At 39.1% G+C, this 16,736-nt stretch overlaps 1 protein-coding gene and 1 pseudogene across 1 annotated transcript; both read left to right on the top strand.

The window, feature by feature from the left end:
- The first annotated feature begins 1,064 nt into the window (after nt 1–1,064).
- LOC122059933 (lycopene beta cyclase, chloroplastic/chromoplastic-like) lies at nt 1,065–3,071 on the top strand. Its single transcript, XM_042623016.1, has one exon. The coding sequence runs from the start codon at nt 1,390–1,392 to the stop codon at nt 2,953–2,955; it is 1,566 nt and encodes a 521-aa protein (XP_042478950.1). The 5' UTR covers nt 1,065–1,389; the 3' UTR covers nt 2,956–3,071.
- A 4,447-nt stretch (nt 3,072–7,518) lies between these two features.
- Nucleotides 7,519–11,999, top strand: LOC122090363 (annotated as a pseudogene).
- Nucleotides 12,000–16,736: the final 4,737 nt, after the last annotated feature.

Raw genomic sequence — 16,736 nt, forward strand, 5'->3', positions numbered from 1 at the left:
AAAAAAAAAGAAAAGAAAAGAAAAGAAAAGAGGAACTAAGTTTCAAGGGCACAAATAGATGCTAGTATCCTGGATCAGATTATCTACATCCACCTAGTAATTTTTTGGTAAGTATCTTGGCATCAGATCAAGAATGATGTCAATGTGCCAATATCACAGTAGTACAGTCTCTAGCTGACCTTATATTGACTCACTTGGTATGGTTTGAACTTTGGATCACCCTTTCAAATACAAGAGATGGGAGAAAACTTTATTTTCAAGAAAACCTACCTTTGTAGTTTCCATGATACCATATGAATTACTTCACGAGCAATGTGGGACTAAGCAATCCCACACATTTTGGCCCTTATGCCTACACATGCGGGAGGTGAATTGACCAATTGGCCCTTCATGAATTGGAAAATGATCCCTTTATGGATGTTTTCTCTTGTATTCTCATTGACCCTCACAAAGGTGTAGGGCCTGCATTCTCCCATCAAAGATACTTCTCCTTTAAGGAAAAATGTTTTTTGTGGGGAAGTGTGGCCCCAACACCTAGACACATGGATGTAGAAACACAACCCTAAAACGATGCAGAAGATAATGAAAAAACAGAACAAACAATGCACACAGATTTACGAGGTTCGGCAAAGTTACTTACGTCATAATTGATATGAGATCCTGCTTCACTATCAATGGAGAATATGGTTACAGTGCTCGTCTATATACCTCTCAGTATTGCTTGCATTATAAAGAAAGAAACCCTCGCTACAAATATATAGCGAAAAACCCTAATATGAAAAGTACACAACTGCCCTTAAATAAAAAATTTGAGTGGGGTCCCCTGCATAGCAGAGGTATACTCCTACCCCCTTTGCAACCCCTCGGTCCTCTAACTGACTAACGGGATCGTCGTCCTGCCTGTTGAGGTGCTACACCAGTATTCTATGGATTAAACTGTAACAGCATACAAGACATCATATACCAACAATGGGGAATGAAACGACTAGCTCTTGCAAATGGAAAATAACCTGTATGTGAATACTCTCTCGTTCGCTCTCATTGTCTCTCAAATAAGTGTAAAAACCACATTTTCCCACCGAAAACACTTCCATACCTTTTATACTCATTTAATACCATTGACAATAAAGGTGGCTTTAGTTGAAACATATAAAAAATGTGTCAATAATCGTCAATGAGGAGTTTAAACCCGCTCCCCAAACGGGGATTGGTGGGGACGGACATGGGAGTGGGATCCACCTAAGGTGCACGTGAACCACACCCCATGGTAGGTGGAAACCTGTTCCATGGTTCCCATGTGGTGGAGCCGTTCCGGACCCGCCATTAACCCCACTGCCTTCCACTTACTGCAATATTAAAAAGAGGCCGGATCAGATACAGGAGAGAACAATGTGTTTTTGTGAGATTATTGCTACCCTCTTCTCTCAGATTTCCATGGCTAGTCTGTTAACAACACACAAAATTCCTGAATTATTGCTACACCCACTTCATGGATTTCCAGAAAAACAGAATCTTATATCCTCTTCGAAGGGTCAACAACAGTTCGGAATTGGTTCCAAGAAGTCTCAGCGGATGTTAAGGAGGAATGGTGGTTGTGTTAAAGCCCGCAGTAGAGCCATCTTAGAGCTTGTTCCGGAAACCAAAAGGGAAAATCTTGAGTTCGAGCTCCCCATGTATGACCCATCATCAAAAGGTCTAGTTCTGGACCTTGCAGTTGTTGGAGGTGGTCCTGCAGGACTTTCTATTGCACAACAGGTCTCTCAGGTAGGCCTCTCTGTTTGTTTAATAGACACATCTCCAAAATTGATCTGGCCCAACAACTATGGTGTCTGGGTCGACGAGTTTGAAGCCATGGACTTGCTTGATTGCCTCGACACCACCTGGTCTCGTGCTGCTGTGTTCATCGATGACCAGACACATAAATATCTCAATAGACCTTACGGTAGAGTTAATAGGAAGCTTCTGAAATCGAAAATGATGCAGAAATGCATATCAAATGGTGTCCAGTTTTACCAATCCAAAGTTATTAAGGTTATTCATGAGAAATCCAATTCTCGTTTGATTTGCAGCAATGGTGTCACAGTCCACGCAACTATAGTCCTTGATGCTACTGGGTTCTCTAGGTGCCTTGTTCAATATGATAAGCCTTATAATCCTGGGTTCCAAGTGGCTTATGGGATCTTAGCAGAGGTGGAAGAACACCCCTTTGATTTGGATAAAATGGTTTTGTTAGATTGTAGAGATTCACATCTAACCAACAAGAAAGAAATGAGAGAAAAGAATAGTAGGATTCCCACATTTCTGTATGCAATGCCCTTCTCATCTGATAGGATTTTTCTAGAAGAGACTTCTATTGTTGCTAGACCTGGAGTACCAATGGAAGAGATACAGGAAAGGATGGTGGCTAGGTTGAGAGGGATAGGTATAAAAGTGAAAAAAATTGAAGAAGATGAGAGATGTGTTACTCCAATGGGTAGCACCCTTCCTATGCTCCCTCAGAGGGTCATAGGAATAGGTGTAACTGCTGGTATGGTTCACCCCTCAACTGGTTATATGTTGGCAAGAACTCTTGAAGCTGCTCCAGTAGTTGCAGACTCCATAGTTCAGTACCTTAGCTCTGAGAGAAGGCTTTCAGGGGATGAACTGTCCAAGGAAATTTGGAAAGATTTATGGCCCATAGAGAGGAGGGGGCAGAGGGAAATCTTCTGTTTCGGTATGGAAGTTTTGCTTAAGCTTGATTTACAGGGCACAAGGAGGCTCTTTGATGCATTTTTCAATCTAGAACCACATTATTGGCATGGATACTTGTCATCTCGATTGTTTCTTCCTGAGCTTATATGTTTTGGGCTTTCTATTTCCTCTAATGCCTCCATTGCTTCTAACATAGATCATATGACTAAGGGCACAGTTCCTTTTGTAAACATGATTGGCAACTTAATACAGGATAGAGACTAGAATGGAAGATTTCTATTTCTTGCATATTTATGGTTCAATGTATTTTGTAAAAATAAAGATCTCCTTTTTCTGCATTAATACAAACAATTAGTTGCTGTTAGACTATAATTGTTGGATATGTTTCCAAAGGCTGCACTGTTATATATTTCTTCAGGAATTTCATTTTATTTTTAGATTTGATTCAGGATTCTATGAATAAAACAACTCAAGCTACCAAACAGAGGTAGAAATGTTTCATTCTTGATGAGGTTGTGAACGTCATTGAATCATAAAATGTCTGTGTGAAACAGAATGCGATTTATCTATTTCTGCATCTGAAACTATATTTCCCAATTAACTTATTGCTTTGAAAACTTGGGTTTGTACCGTGTATCTTGAAATCTTATACTAAGTTGGAAGGCTATGCTACAACAGACCACAGGCATAATAATGGACTCCCTAGTTTAATGAACACATCCAAATTAAGTATTTTCGATCACATCCATGAAGTCGTCATCTTCTTCTTCGTTTTTTTTTTTTTTTTTTTTCTGGCTAACGACGGGTATCCCGGCCTTTGGCTCTAGTCCCGACTTCCGCGGGCCTATACTGACCTCACAACTGCATGGATCGAGCCATATCGGGGTTGAATGAGAACCATTTAACTTTCACCGAAAATAGTAAAGAGTACTAAACATCCTGTGTGAGTGGATCCAAGAAGGTAAAAGGAGTTGAACTCAAAACCACATACTTCCTGAGGCAAAAGACCCTTGCCAACTCTACTCATCAAATCTCATCAAATCCATAATACTTGCATACGAGGATAAGGGAGTTGTCTATGTGAATGGGACAATTGGTACGTGCATGAGGATCTCACCTCATAAGGGTGGAGTTATTATTCTATGTAATTAACTAGTCCATGTAGTCGAGTTCACTCCGTAGCCTTGTGTATGTTATAAATTAGAGCAAGAGAGAATGAAAGGAGGAAGAAAAAAAGACAAATTAATGCTCAGTCATTGAGTATAGGCGGGTTACGTCCTAATTACGTTAAAAGTCATGGATTCATCAGTAAATCCAACCCTATTCTTTTTCTTATCTTATGTTATCTTTTTAATCTTTATCTTTTTTTTTTCCTCTCCTGTACTGTGTGTGTACGTATCAGTCTTCTTCTTCTGCTCTTTTAACTGGTAGGAGATTTGGTCCTGTTCTTGCCTTCTTAAATGTAAGTTTTGTTCTTGGATAAGAGATGACTTCAAGAATTAAAATTGATCAGAGTAGAATGTGTATGGATGGTAAGAACTTCTGGGTGACACTTCATTCTAATCAGTCGAGACTTACAATTTTTTCATACTCAGTTGAGTAGTCAGTGCTTCATATGTATGAACATCGATATGCTGAAAAGCTTAATGCATCATCAGGTCATTCACAGATTATGTAATTCAAATGATAAGCTTTCATCTTCATGTGTTTGCCTTGTGCCTTCGAACAGTGTCTTTGGTAAGCTAAATATTGTATGCTGCACCCTAGCGAACTGCAGGGGGTTCATCAAATTTTATTGAGCTGATTTCAGGCTTCAGAATCTAAGCAGCTTCAACCAAACCCCCCCCCCCGCCGCGGCCCTTCCCGGCAGAACAAAGAAGAAAAGGGAAAAGAAAATTCAAGTTGATATGGGACTAAAGAGCTAGTCCCTTCAACGCTTCAATGTATGCAGGACACAGACAGAGCAAACTGAGAAGGATTAAAGGGATCCGGCTCCTCTACTAAGCGTTGATCGCCCAAGTTGGCCCATAGCTATTTGGGCGATTGACACATGTCCAAGCGGTGATGCAACGGCTGTGCTTCTATCGACGAGAATAGAGGTGCCACGCCAAGAGCCGTTGGATTACTGCTTGGACACATGTCGATCATCATAAAGTAGCTAGGGGCAAAACCTGGGCGATTAGTGCTCAAGGGAGGATCCCTATCTGGATTAAAGAGCTTTTCACAGCTTTTAAACACGTCATGAACATGAAAATGATACTAGAGGTTATCAATTAGCTTAGTCCAAACTTACAAAAAAAAAAAAAAATAGCCTAATCTATTTATCAAAAAGGAGTTTTTTTTTTTTTTTTGGAACGTTTTCAACAATGTAATCAAGTTCAAGACATGAGTGAAGGCATGGCGTTGTAGGAATGCAACTCACAAGTGAAGGCATGACGTTGGAGTTGTAAGTATGCTTCATCGAGATGAGCTTCAAAAGGATGAAGGCAATCCGAAACTATGAGCTTTGCACAACCAGGTTGGAATCGCCTCATTTGGATAGCGAGAAGTTTCAACAATGGGTTGGGGTTTGGGTAAGTCAAGTGAAATATTGGTTATTTTCATAAGTTTTGTCGTTCCCACTTGTTTTTGGAAATAGAAAAATAAGTCTAACTTATTTTTCCATTCCTGTTTTCAAAGACAGAAATAGGCATAAGTTTCTATTTCTGTTTCGAAAAACAAGTGAAACGAGATAGAAAATCAAACGATTTTTTGGGTGTTTTTCCATTTCTAAGCATAGAAAAATGGAAAAATCGTTTCTAGAAACAAAATCAAACGAGCCCTAATTAGTTGATGTGGGACTAAATAGCATGACTCCTCAATGTTTCTATTATTTTTTGCCCCAACCTTTGGGACTCAACAGATCTGCGCCATTTTCTTAGCGTGACACTGAGTAGTTGAGGCTAGTTCACCCAAAGATGGAATCATCCTTCGAAAATTTGAGACAAAAAAACTCGATGAACGTAGGGGGATACCCAAAGACATGTTCTTCGCAAAAAATGGCAAATAGAGTGTGGCTTCTACATTGCTTGACCTTCTCGTTCGAGCTCGAAGCTTCAATATTCAGGTGAGGAGAGGGTGTAAGTTCTCAGAGGTGTACATGGAGAGTGTGGCCGACAATGCCCTCTTGTCGCCCGTGGATATGGCGGCAATGGATTCATGTTGGTGTCGAAGGTTCAAAATAGGGAAGACGGTGATACAGTCTAAAGTGTCTCTATCTCCTGAGGGAGCATGTGCTTGTGGGGACAAGGGGCCAGTTGGGTGTGGTATATGGGGAAGAACGTGGGGGTAAGGGTGGTTGGGAGGCGGAGCAGTGGTTGGAACTTGGAAATGAGTATGGAGGCGGGTCGGGAGTTGTAGAGATTGCGGTGAGCAGGTGGACGAAGGTGGGGAGTAGGGGTGAGGTGGGTAGTTGGTTAGGAGAGTGGTTCAAGTTCACATACAAGAATGTACGAAAACGGTTTTGATCCGTGGATATAGAATCAATTTTCTCTCTCTTCATTTAATAGATTTTATATCCACAGATCAGGAATGTATGAGAACATTCTCGTACGTGAACTTTATCCGTTCACATTGATTAGGGCCTACAGGCGATGGCACGGATTTAAGTATCGTATTAGATTGGTTGTATTGGCCAAGTATCGATACTAATATGATACTTGGTCGATCTAGAATCGAATAACATATTGATATCAGAGGTAAAATCGTAAAGAGCACCTTCCACAATCTGGAAGAGATCAGAAATGAGAGAATGCACAGTGCTTATTGATTATTGTCAGAAAAAAAAAAAAAAGAAGAAGAAGAAGAAAAATTATGGAGTTTAGGAATGAGTAAATAAGTAACCCTCACTCTAGGTAGTTGCAACCTTCCTGCATTGTTGGTTAAAAAAAAATGATGCAAAAAATGTTTGTGCTGCCAATAAGCATTTTAAATATCCAAATTGTTAAAAATGGTTTTCAGATTTAAAAACCAGTATAATCGTACGTATTGACAAAATCTAGTTTGAGTTTGCCCAATTTTTATTATCATTTTGGTTTTGATGATAACTCCATCTTAACTAATTTCACTTCAATTGGAGCTTGTTTGATAGGTTTTCTGCAGGTATTTCCTCCTTTTTTTTGTAAGGCCAAGCGATTGTACTCTCTCATGCAGTATTTGTTCATGTGTGAGAAAAATGCAACTTTTTCTTTGTTAGCCAAGAGAAAAAAAGAAAAAAGTATAAAAATTATATATTTTTTTTCTTTGTTTAAGAAATTTTCATTGTGCTTGGCATGTTGGGAACTAAGAGAAGAATTTTTTTTTTTTTTTTTTGATTTTAAAAATTCACCTTGAAAATAACAAAGTTTTTTTTTTACCAAAAAAAAAAATTCTTACTAAAAACACAAGAAAATATAAAAACTTTTTTCTTTCTTCTAATGGGTAATCAAATATACTAGATTCTTTATTCTTTAAGATTGTGTTTGGTAACAACAGAATAAAAGAAAGGAAAATTTACATCCATCACCCCTCGTGTTTGCCCCAATTACATCATCCCCTCTGATTTCATTTTTTACATTTAAACCCAAAAAACTAACGTTGTTTCACTGGTTTGAGGTATCGCCCATTAACTTGAACCTAAATTTTTAAAATCCCCAAAATACCCTTTTATATGGTTTTCAGCCTGAGAAAGAGGAACAATTTGGGGCGTAGGGCTTTGGTCTGCGATTCCTCTTTGCGATACCTCACCGAATACATACCGGCAAACATGAAGTTGTTCCGGCGATGGGACGTTGCTGACAGTAGGTAGTTCCGGGGATGCGATTCTCGTTGGTTGTTCCGGCGAAACAGGGGGCTGCGATTCTTGTAGGTTGTTCCGGCGTTGGTTGGCAGGGGGCTGCGATTCTCTGCAATTTGATTTCTGGCGTTGGCAGACGACGAAACCGGTGAGTCTCGTCTCTGCAATTTGATTTCATGCACTGGATTTCAGTATATGCTTCTGGGTTCTCAGTATATGCTTACTCTTTCCCCAATTTTTTCTGTTGATTCCACAATCCATACATGACTTTTTCAATTTCTAATTCAGATCTGCTAAGTGATTTCAATACTGGGTTCTCAGTAAAAGGACAAGTAGACCTTACAAAAAAAAAAAAAAGGATAAGTAGATGGTGCGAACTTTCTTATCTCCCCATTTCGAACTTCTTTGATGTCCCTATCATCAATATGGTGCGAACTTAGCCGGAGGCTATCGACTTCGCCGGAGGCTATTGACTTCGCTGGAATGTATTCCACACTTCGCCGGAAGGAAGAGCACCCCTCCATCGTTGGTGAGGGTAACGTTCAGTTAGAGTTGGGATTTGGGGATTTGGGGATTTTTTTAATGTTCAAAAGGTTTTTAAAAGGGTGAAACATGTAGACTTGAGTACTTATAGGGTGAGTACAGGGAAGTACTAGTAAGTGCTTGGTTTTTTGGACCCAATCCATTTGATTAAACTGGGAAAGGGGAATTCCTTAAGCTTATAATTAAGCTCCTCAAAATTGAAGAATTGCAGCTGTAGTCTCGCAAATGTATTCCAGCAATTGATATCGCAACACGCTCAAAACGTTCTTCTTGCCTACTTCAATCTCTCTATTTGGTGTACAAGGTTTATGTGTTTTTTCCTATGAACTCTCCTTAATTTGAGATCCAAATTTGTAGCTCTATGAGAATAAACCTTAATTTTCCAATGCATAACAAGATAAATAATTTACTTAACAAAAACACATATTCATTGGAAGGTTTGCGACAAAAACTGATTTAAGTGGAGGGAATTATAAACATCTGAAAAACAGAGGTACCAGGTTCTAAGACCACGAATAGATGCTAGTATCCTAAATTAAGTTATTCACATCCACCGAATCACTCCAAACTTCAACCATATGCCCCACCCTTCTTCCATTGCCTACTTTTCTCTATCATCAAATCTGCACACAATATATACTTTTTAGTACCTTGGCATCTGATCAACAATGATATCAATCTGCCAATATCTAAATCGTACGACCCTACCTGACCTTATGTAGTTCCCCTTGGTATGGTCCGAACTTTGGATCACCCTTTCAAACACAAAATATGGGAGAAAATTTTCTTTTCAAGAAACCCTACCTATGTAGTGTTTCGAGCCTGGTGAATGATCACGTAAGTGAATTGAGACTTTCGGTTCACTTGCGTCATATGCTTGACACGTGTTAAAATATTAATTTTACTAATAGAGTTTCAAATGGTCATTTAACTTTTCTAATATTTTTAATACTTAAATAAATAAATAAAATATAAAAATCCCAATATAAGTGGACTCCTTCTTTGATTCCACTGGGAAATCTCAATCCTATCTCTCTCTCTCTCTCTCCCTCTCTCCCTCCTTGCTTCTTCTTCAACGCCCTTCCTTCTTTCTTCTTCCTTCTTCAACGCTCTCTAGTCCAGTTGAAGTTTTGTTTACCAATCTCATTGACTATTTGTGTCCATGGTAAATTCTTATAGGTTAATAATACCTACCATGATCTGATTCAATTTGGAATACATACATATATGAAAAGTAATGTACAAAATGTTGTAGGTAATACCTTCTGCCAGATATGAAAAAGAAGGAGACGAACAAGGTAAGGAAGCTGTTATTTTTGCGCATGCCCAATGCATTATTGCCCCCTCTTATACAAGATAAATTAAGAAGAAAATTGCATAGACTTCTATGGAATGATGCTTTGTTTTCAAAATAGGGTGAGGTAAGAAAGTCAACATAACTATTTTTAGTTACTGAGCATATGAGAGACCTAGCCAAACATATTCAAATACCATGTTTACATATTAATCATCAGGAAAGGGATTTATACAGTAAAGCTTGCATGTAAGGCAGAGGACAAGTTTGAATTTATCAAGTAAACAAAGCTCTTGAATATCTGAGATTTTATTATTATCTCTTGAGTAGGTATTATTAACCTATGAGAATTTACCATGGACGTAAATCTTCAATGAGATTGATAAACAAAACTTCAACTGGACTGGAGAGCGCTGAAGAAGAAAGAAGGAAGGGCGTTGAAGAAAAAACAAGGAGGGGGAGAGAAAGAGAGAGAGATAGAATTGAGATTTCCTAGCGGAATTAAAGGAGGAGTACGCTTATATTAGGGTTTTTATATTTTATTTATTGATTTATTTAAGTATGAAAAATATTAGAAAAGTTAAGCAGCCGTTTGAAACTCTATTAATAGAATTAATATTTTAACACGTGTCAAGCATATAGTGTAATCCTGGTTCACTTACGTGAACAATCACCGGGCTCGTTTCCATGATACTATATGAACTACTTCACGAACACGGCACTCACACCCCATGGAATTTGGATCTCTGTCCCAATGTGGGGGAGCTGATCCGGTGTTCCGGACTCGCCATCAACCCCATTAAGTACCCATCGCAATATTAAAACTCAGTTGGTGGATCCACGTTTTTTATACAAAATATATGAAACCCATCGCTAGATTCAGTTCAGAAGCCTGAAATCTGCAAGCCCAGCTAGTGTTTTTGTGAGATTATTGCTACCCTCTTCTCTCAGATTTCCATGGCTGTTCTGTTAACAACGCACAAAAATCCTGAATTATTGCTACACCCACTTCATGGATTTCTAGAAAAACAGAATCTTGTATCCTCTTCGAAGGGTCAACAACAGTTCGGATTTGGTTCCAAGAAGTCTCAGCGGATGTTAAGGAGGAATGGTGGTTGTGTTAAAGCCCGCAGTAGAGCCATCTTCGAGCTTGTTCCGGAAACCAAAAGGGAAAATCTTGAGTTCGAGCTCCCCATGTATGACCCATCATCAAAAGGTCTAGTTCTGGACCTTGCAGTTGTTGGAGGTGGTCCTGCAGGACTTTCTATTGCACAACAGGTCTCTCAGGTAGGCGGTAGGCCTCTCTGTTTGTTTAATAGACCCATCTCCAAAATTGATCTGGCCCAACAACTATGGTGTCTGGGTCGACGAGTTTGAAGCCATGGACTTGCTTGATTGCCTCGACACCACCTGGTCTCGTGCTGCTGTGTTCATCGATGACCAGACACATAAATATCTCAATAGACCTTACGGTAGAGTTAATAGGAAGCTTCTGAAATCGAAAATGATGCAGAAATGCATATCAAATGGTGTCCAGTTTTACCAAGCCAACGTTATTAAGGTTATTCATGAGAAATCCAATTCTCGTTTGATTTGCAGCAATGGTGTCACAGTCCACGCAACTATGGTCCTTGATGCTACTGGGTTCTCTAGGTGCCTTGTTCAATATGATAAGCCTTATAATCCTGGGTTCCAAGTGGCTTATGGGATCTTAGCAGAGGTGGAAGAACACCCCTTTCATTTGGATAAAATGGTTTTGTTAGATTGTAGAGATTCACATCTAACCAACAAGAAAGAAATGAGAGAAAAGAATAGTAGGATTCCCACATTTCTGTATGCAATGCCCTTCTCATCTGATAGGATTTTTCTAGAAGAGACTTCTATTGTTGCTAGACCTGGAGTACCAATGGAAGAGATACAGGAAAGGATGGTGGCTAGGTTGAGAGGGTTAAGTATAAAAGTGAAAAAAATTGAAGAAGATGAGAGATGTGTTACTCCAATGGGTAGCACCCTTCCTATGCTCCCTCAGAGGGTCATAGGAATAGGTGTAACTGCTGGTATGGTTCACCCCTCAACTGGTTATATGTTGGCAAGAACTCTTGAAGCTGCTCCAGTAGTTGCAGACTCCATAGTTCAGCACCTTAGCTCTGAGAGAAGGCTTTCAGGGGATGAACTGTCCAAGGAAATTTGGAAAGATTTATGGCCCATAGAGAGGAGGAGGCAGAGGGAAATCTTCTGTTTCGGTATGGAAGTTTTGCTTAAACTTGATTTACAGGGCACAAGGAGGTTCTTTGATGCATTTTTCAATCTAGAACCACATTATTGGCATGGATACTTGTCATCTCGTTTGTTTCTTCCTGAGCTTATATGTTTTGGGCTTTCTATTTCCTCTAATGTCTCCATTGCTTCTAACATGGATCATATGACTAAGGGCACAGTTCCTTTTGTAAACATGATTGGCAACTTAATACAGGATAGAGACTAGAATGGAAGATTTCTATTTCTTGCATATTTATGGTTCAATGTATTTTGTAAAAATAAAGATCTCCTTTTTCTGTATTAATACAAACAATTAGTTGCTGTTAGACTATAATTGTTGGATATGTTTCCAAAGGCTGCACTGTTATATATTTCTTAAGGAATTTCATTTTATTTTTAGAATTGATTCAGGATTCTATGAATAAAACATCTCAAACTACACTAACTACACAAACAGAGGTAGAGATGTGTCATTCTTGATGGGGTTATAAACATCATTGTCATAAAATGTCTGTGTGAAACAGAATGCAACTTATCAATTTCTGCAACTGAACCTATATTTCCCTATTAAGTTATTGCTTTGAAGACTTGGGTCTTTTTTTTTTTTTCTGGCTAATGTGTATCCAGGCCTTCGGCTTCATTAGTTCAGCGGGCTCATACTGACCTGCTTGGACACACGTCGGTCGCCCAAGTAGTTATGGGCAAAACCTGGACGATCAATGCTTAGGAGAGGATCCCGATCCGGATTAAAGAGCCCTTTATTGTTTTTAACACGTCTTGAACATGAAAAGGATGCTAGAGGTTATCACCTAGCTTAGTCTGTAATAACCAAAAAAAAAAAAAAAAAACTAGCTTAGTCTATTCTCGTTAATTGATGTGAGAGTGAGACTAAAGAGCATGTCCCCTCAATGTTTCTCTCATTTCTTGCCCAACCTTTGGAGCTCAACGGATCTGAACCCTTTTTTTAGCTCGATTTGGGATCTTCATATCAGTCAGCATTGGTCACTATCTGATGTTAGACCAGCCTCTTTGAATCGAGAATGAATGAAAATCATCCATTCTTGGATGCAATAACCTTGAAATTCAGAGACATCAAACCTTAGGGGGAAGCTCTCCAACAAACTGCGGCATGATTGCACTTGAACAGGACATGATCAATAGATTCGTCTACTGAATGGCAGATTGGACAAGTGGGGCTTTCTCTAATTTTCTTATCAAAGAGTAGTTTGTTGACTGCTAAGGCATTTTGGCCACATCTCCATAGAAATAATCTAATTTTTGGTGCCACTTCCATTTTCCAAATCTTGGACCAAAATTTATCCGGAAAAGAAGATAAGGGAATGGAGGAAATATCATTCTGTTGATAAACATATAAAATAAGCAGATCGCACAATGAATGCTCCATTCTTTGAAGGATCCAAAGCCAACTGTCTTCCTGTTGTGGGGAGAGGACTGGGATGTGTTGGATAGCTTGCACCTCGATATGGCTGAAAATGTCATTGAGGAGCTTATCTTTCCATTGGCCAAACGTCCAATCAATAAGTTGATTCACATGGTACTGCTCTAACAGAGGGGGAGGGCTGGTGATTCGGCCGTGAGGTAACATCGAAACCCATGGGTCAAGGAAGATGTTGGTGTTCATATCATTTCCAATCCTACGACGAAGGGCCTTTGAGAAGCAAATCCCTTCCTTCGAGAATGCTCTTCCAGCCCCATGAACAATTATCATTTGGGAAATATTTATATTTGAGGACCTTGGCCCAAAGGCTAAGAGCTTAATTTGCATTCTTCAACATTGACGAGCCAAGAGAGCTTCGTTAAAGGAGGCGAAGTCCCTAAATCCAAGACCCCCAAACTTCTTATTTGTGCAAACCTTACTCCATTTCACCCAAGAAATTCCCTGACCTTTGGCTGTTTTTCCATCAGACTAGGAGACTTATTCTCATTTCAGAACTGAAGGATTTTTTTACTGGGCAAGTTTAAATAAAGAGAATGATTTTTTTTCGTTTATCTTATTTGTTTCATTTTTTCCTTGTCTAATACAAAATGCTTGTTATGCTTAATATCTTTGCTTTGATCCTTTTATTCTACCCTTCACTTCAAAGTATTTTTTTTTCCTTTGCCAAATTGCCCGAGGGCTTACGCTTTTTTTTCAATCCAGTCGTAATTGTTATGCCAGTCAGTCCCTATGCTTTTTTTTTCTCTTAGCCTTTGTTTGGCAAGTTTTCGGTGACATATCTTTAAGAGTACTTATAGGGTGAGTACTAGTAACTGCTCATTTAATTTAATCCATGTGAGAACTGGTGACATTGTAGGCTTTCAGCACCGGCTACGTCCACCATAAAATAATAATAAAAGAAAAAAAAAAAAAGCACCGTCTATTGTTGTTGAGTAGAATTACTTTTCACTTTTTGACATGATTGATAAGCTTTTAGAGGATGAAATTTAGCTGTTGCCTATGGCACGTCAAAGAAATAAAATTTAAAAAGGTATTTTGAAAAATATTATAACTTAGGAGGGTATTTGTGAACTCTAAGAGGACGTGAATTATTCTATTTCTTTGACTACAATGCGCATAATAGTCAAATTTTTTTCACTTTTAAAAATAATTAGTGGGGTAATCATTAATTAATTTTTGATATTTTGTCTTTCTCAGTGGAAATCATCCTCCTTCGTCTATCTGTCTGTCTTGATTCTTCAATCCCAATTCTCACCCACTTATTGGAAAATGCCGAAAATGACTCTTGGCATCATTCAATTGGTATACTGAGATGAGATGAGAAAAGATGAGATATGCCTCCCAAAAATTGAATACCTACGAACTGTTCCCTAGCAAGTTGCAATAGATATAGCGACGCTCAGGAATTTCTTGGTGCCTCCAACAGTCTCCAAAACTCTCTCCTCTGTTTGTGTGAATCAATCATGGCTTCCATCTTCATAAGCTCGATAATAGGATGGATTCCCACATATTTAATAAATCCTATCAGAGATAGATTTCGGGTGTTTCGAAACCTTATGGAGAACATTGAGGAATTAGAAAAGGTAAAAGGCAACAGAGAAGCTGGATGCGAGAAGTGACGAACAAAAGGAAAATTAGAAGCAGCAAAGAATCAAGAAGTGGTTGAAGCATCAGCAGAGGCAAACATCTGGTTCAATCAAGTAAAGAATACTGTATCTGACGCCAGAAACCTACGAATTCAATATGATGATCATCAGCAAAGAAGAGGAACTACCATGTCCAAGCTGCGTGCTTCTTATTCTGCCGGTCACGCTATCAGCTAAGCAAAACAGCGCTGAAGCTCAAGCAAGATGTTGATAACTTGCATAAAGATCTGAAATTTGGATGGATCGCGGCTACTGCCCCTCTGCCCCTCTGCCCCTCTGAAAGGGAGGAAGCTGGACAACGACTCTATCGAGGGCCAAACAACAAGAGAGGACCTGAAGCATAAGATCATCGATGCGGTGTTGGATGATAGGTATGTTGTTGTTGGATTGTACGGTATGGGAGGAATAGGCAAAACAACACTCCTACGACACGTCTATGAACACTTCAGAGGGATCGAGAAGAAGCAATTTGGATCTGTGATTTTCACAACTGTTTCAGCCACACCAAATTTTGTAGAAATACGAAAACAAATTGTAGACAGCTTGGGTTTGGGCTTGGAAAATTGGCAAGATGACCATTTGAAAAGAAAATTGTCTCGTCTTCCCAAAACAATGAAGTATATGATGATAATGGACAATTTGTGGGGAGCCCTTTGATCTTAGTGAAATATGCATTCAGGCACCAAAGAAGGAGAATGGATGCAAAATATTAATGGCATCTCGATCAAAACAAGTGATTACAAGGTTTGTGACTCGTTTTGCAGCAAAAAATTCTCTCCAATCAATAGGTGAGGATATTACTTCCAAAACAGCAATAAAATCTCTTGCCAAGGAGGTTCTTAGGAAGTGTGATGGTTGCCCAGATCACAAGACATTACTAATTGCAAAGGTAGTAGTAGGGAATGCTTTTGAAATCTTAGATGATTTGGTAGTTGACCATTTAGATCAATTGGAGACTATGTACTCGGGTTCCGCAACAGCTTGGATGCTTTATTAATCTGACAAAAATAAGAATACAATCATGCTCCAATATGAAGGTGCTTTTCCCTAAAGGAGTAGCACGACCAGGGTTTTAAAACTTGGTATCGATATTGGTATCTGTCACAGTCAAAATCAATATGATATGGATTGGTATCAGTAAGGATCGGTTAAGGATTGAAAATCATACAGTTTTTCTGAATCGGTCATGGTAACGGCTAGGATCGGTAAAAAAGTTTTTTTCCTTTTTAAAGAAATCTAAAAAATCTACAAAAACACCTGAACCCCTTGGTGTCCCAGAAACACCAGTTCTCCTTGCAGCGATGAGACCTACTTTCTGGACAGGGGGTGCATCACGGCGGACTGCGCTCGCACGCCCAATGTGTTGATCTATATTGGAAATCAAACAACACCACAAATAAACTGATGCTAAATTGGAAGCAAAAGAAAACAATAGAGACAGCCACAAAACAAGCCGCGATCGGAAGGGATGACGGAATGTGACTTTCGCGAGTGGGGCGCCTCGGCCTTCGTCGTGGATGTCGGTGACAACCCCCTTCAGATACCCATATCGTTGAAAGTTTTTTAGCGGATCGGGTCGGATCGGTACTTAATTCCATGAGCACGACTGCTAAAACAATTGATTTCTTTATTTGTTTATCGATGCCCTCAATTGGTGAACATATCAGATGATGAAGACATGGAAATTAATATGCATTTCCAAATTTGGTGGACATACGTTTATGTGAGTTGCCACAATTGACAGCCATATGTAGCCATCATCTGGGTTTGATGAAGTGGCCATCGCTCTTTACAGCGCATGTTTATTTTTGTCCTAAGTTGAGGAGACCCCCACTTGAAACCCAATGTACAGATATATCATTAAATGATGAAATCGGCAGCCAGATGACAAAAAATTTTATTCGGAGAAAGAGACAGGTAAGAATACTAAAACTTTTTTTTTTTTAATATATATATATATATATATATATCTCACACTGATTTTACTGCTTATTCTACAATGTCTTTTGGCTCTCTGTCTGAATGAAAAAA

This window comes from Macadamia integrifolia, chromosome 2, assembly GCF_013358625.1.
Source record: "Macadamia integrifolia cultivar HAES 741 chromosome 2, SCU_Mint_v3, whole genome shotgun sequence".
Lineage (NCBI taxonomy): Eukaryota > Viridiplantae > Streptophyta > Magnoliopsida > Proteales > Proteaceae > Macadamia > Macadamia integrifolia.

Coding starts and splice junctions, on each gene's coding strand:
- LOC122059933 (XM_042623016.1), top strand. CDS start 1,390: ATGTGTTTTTGTGAGATTATTGCTACCCTCTTCTCTCAGATTTCCATG.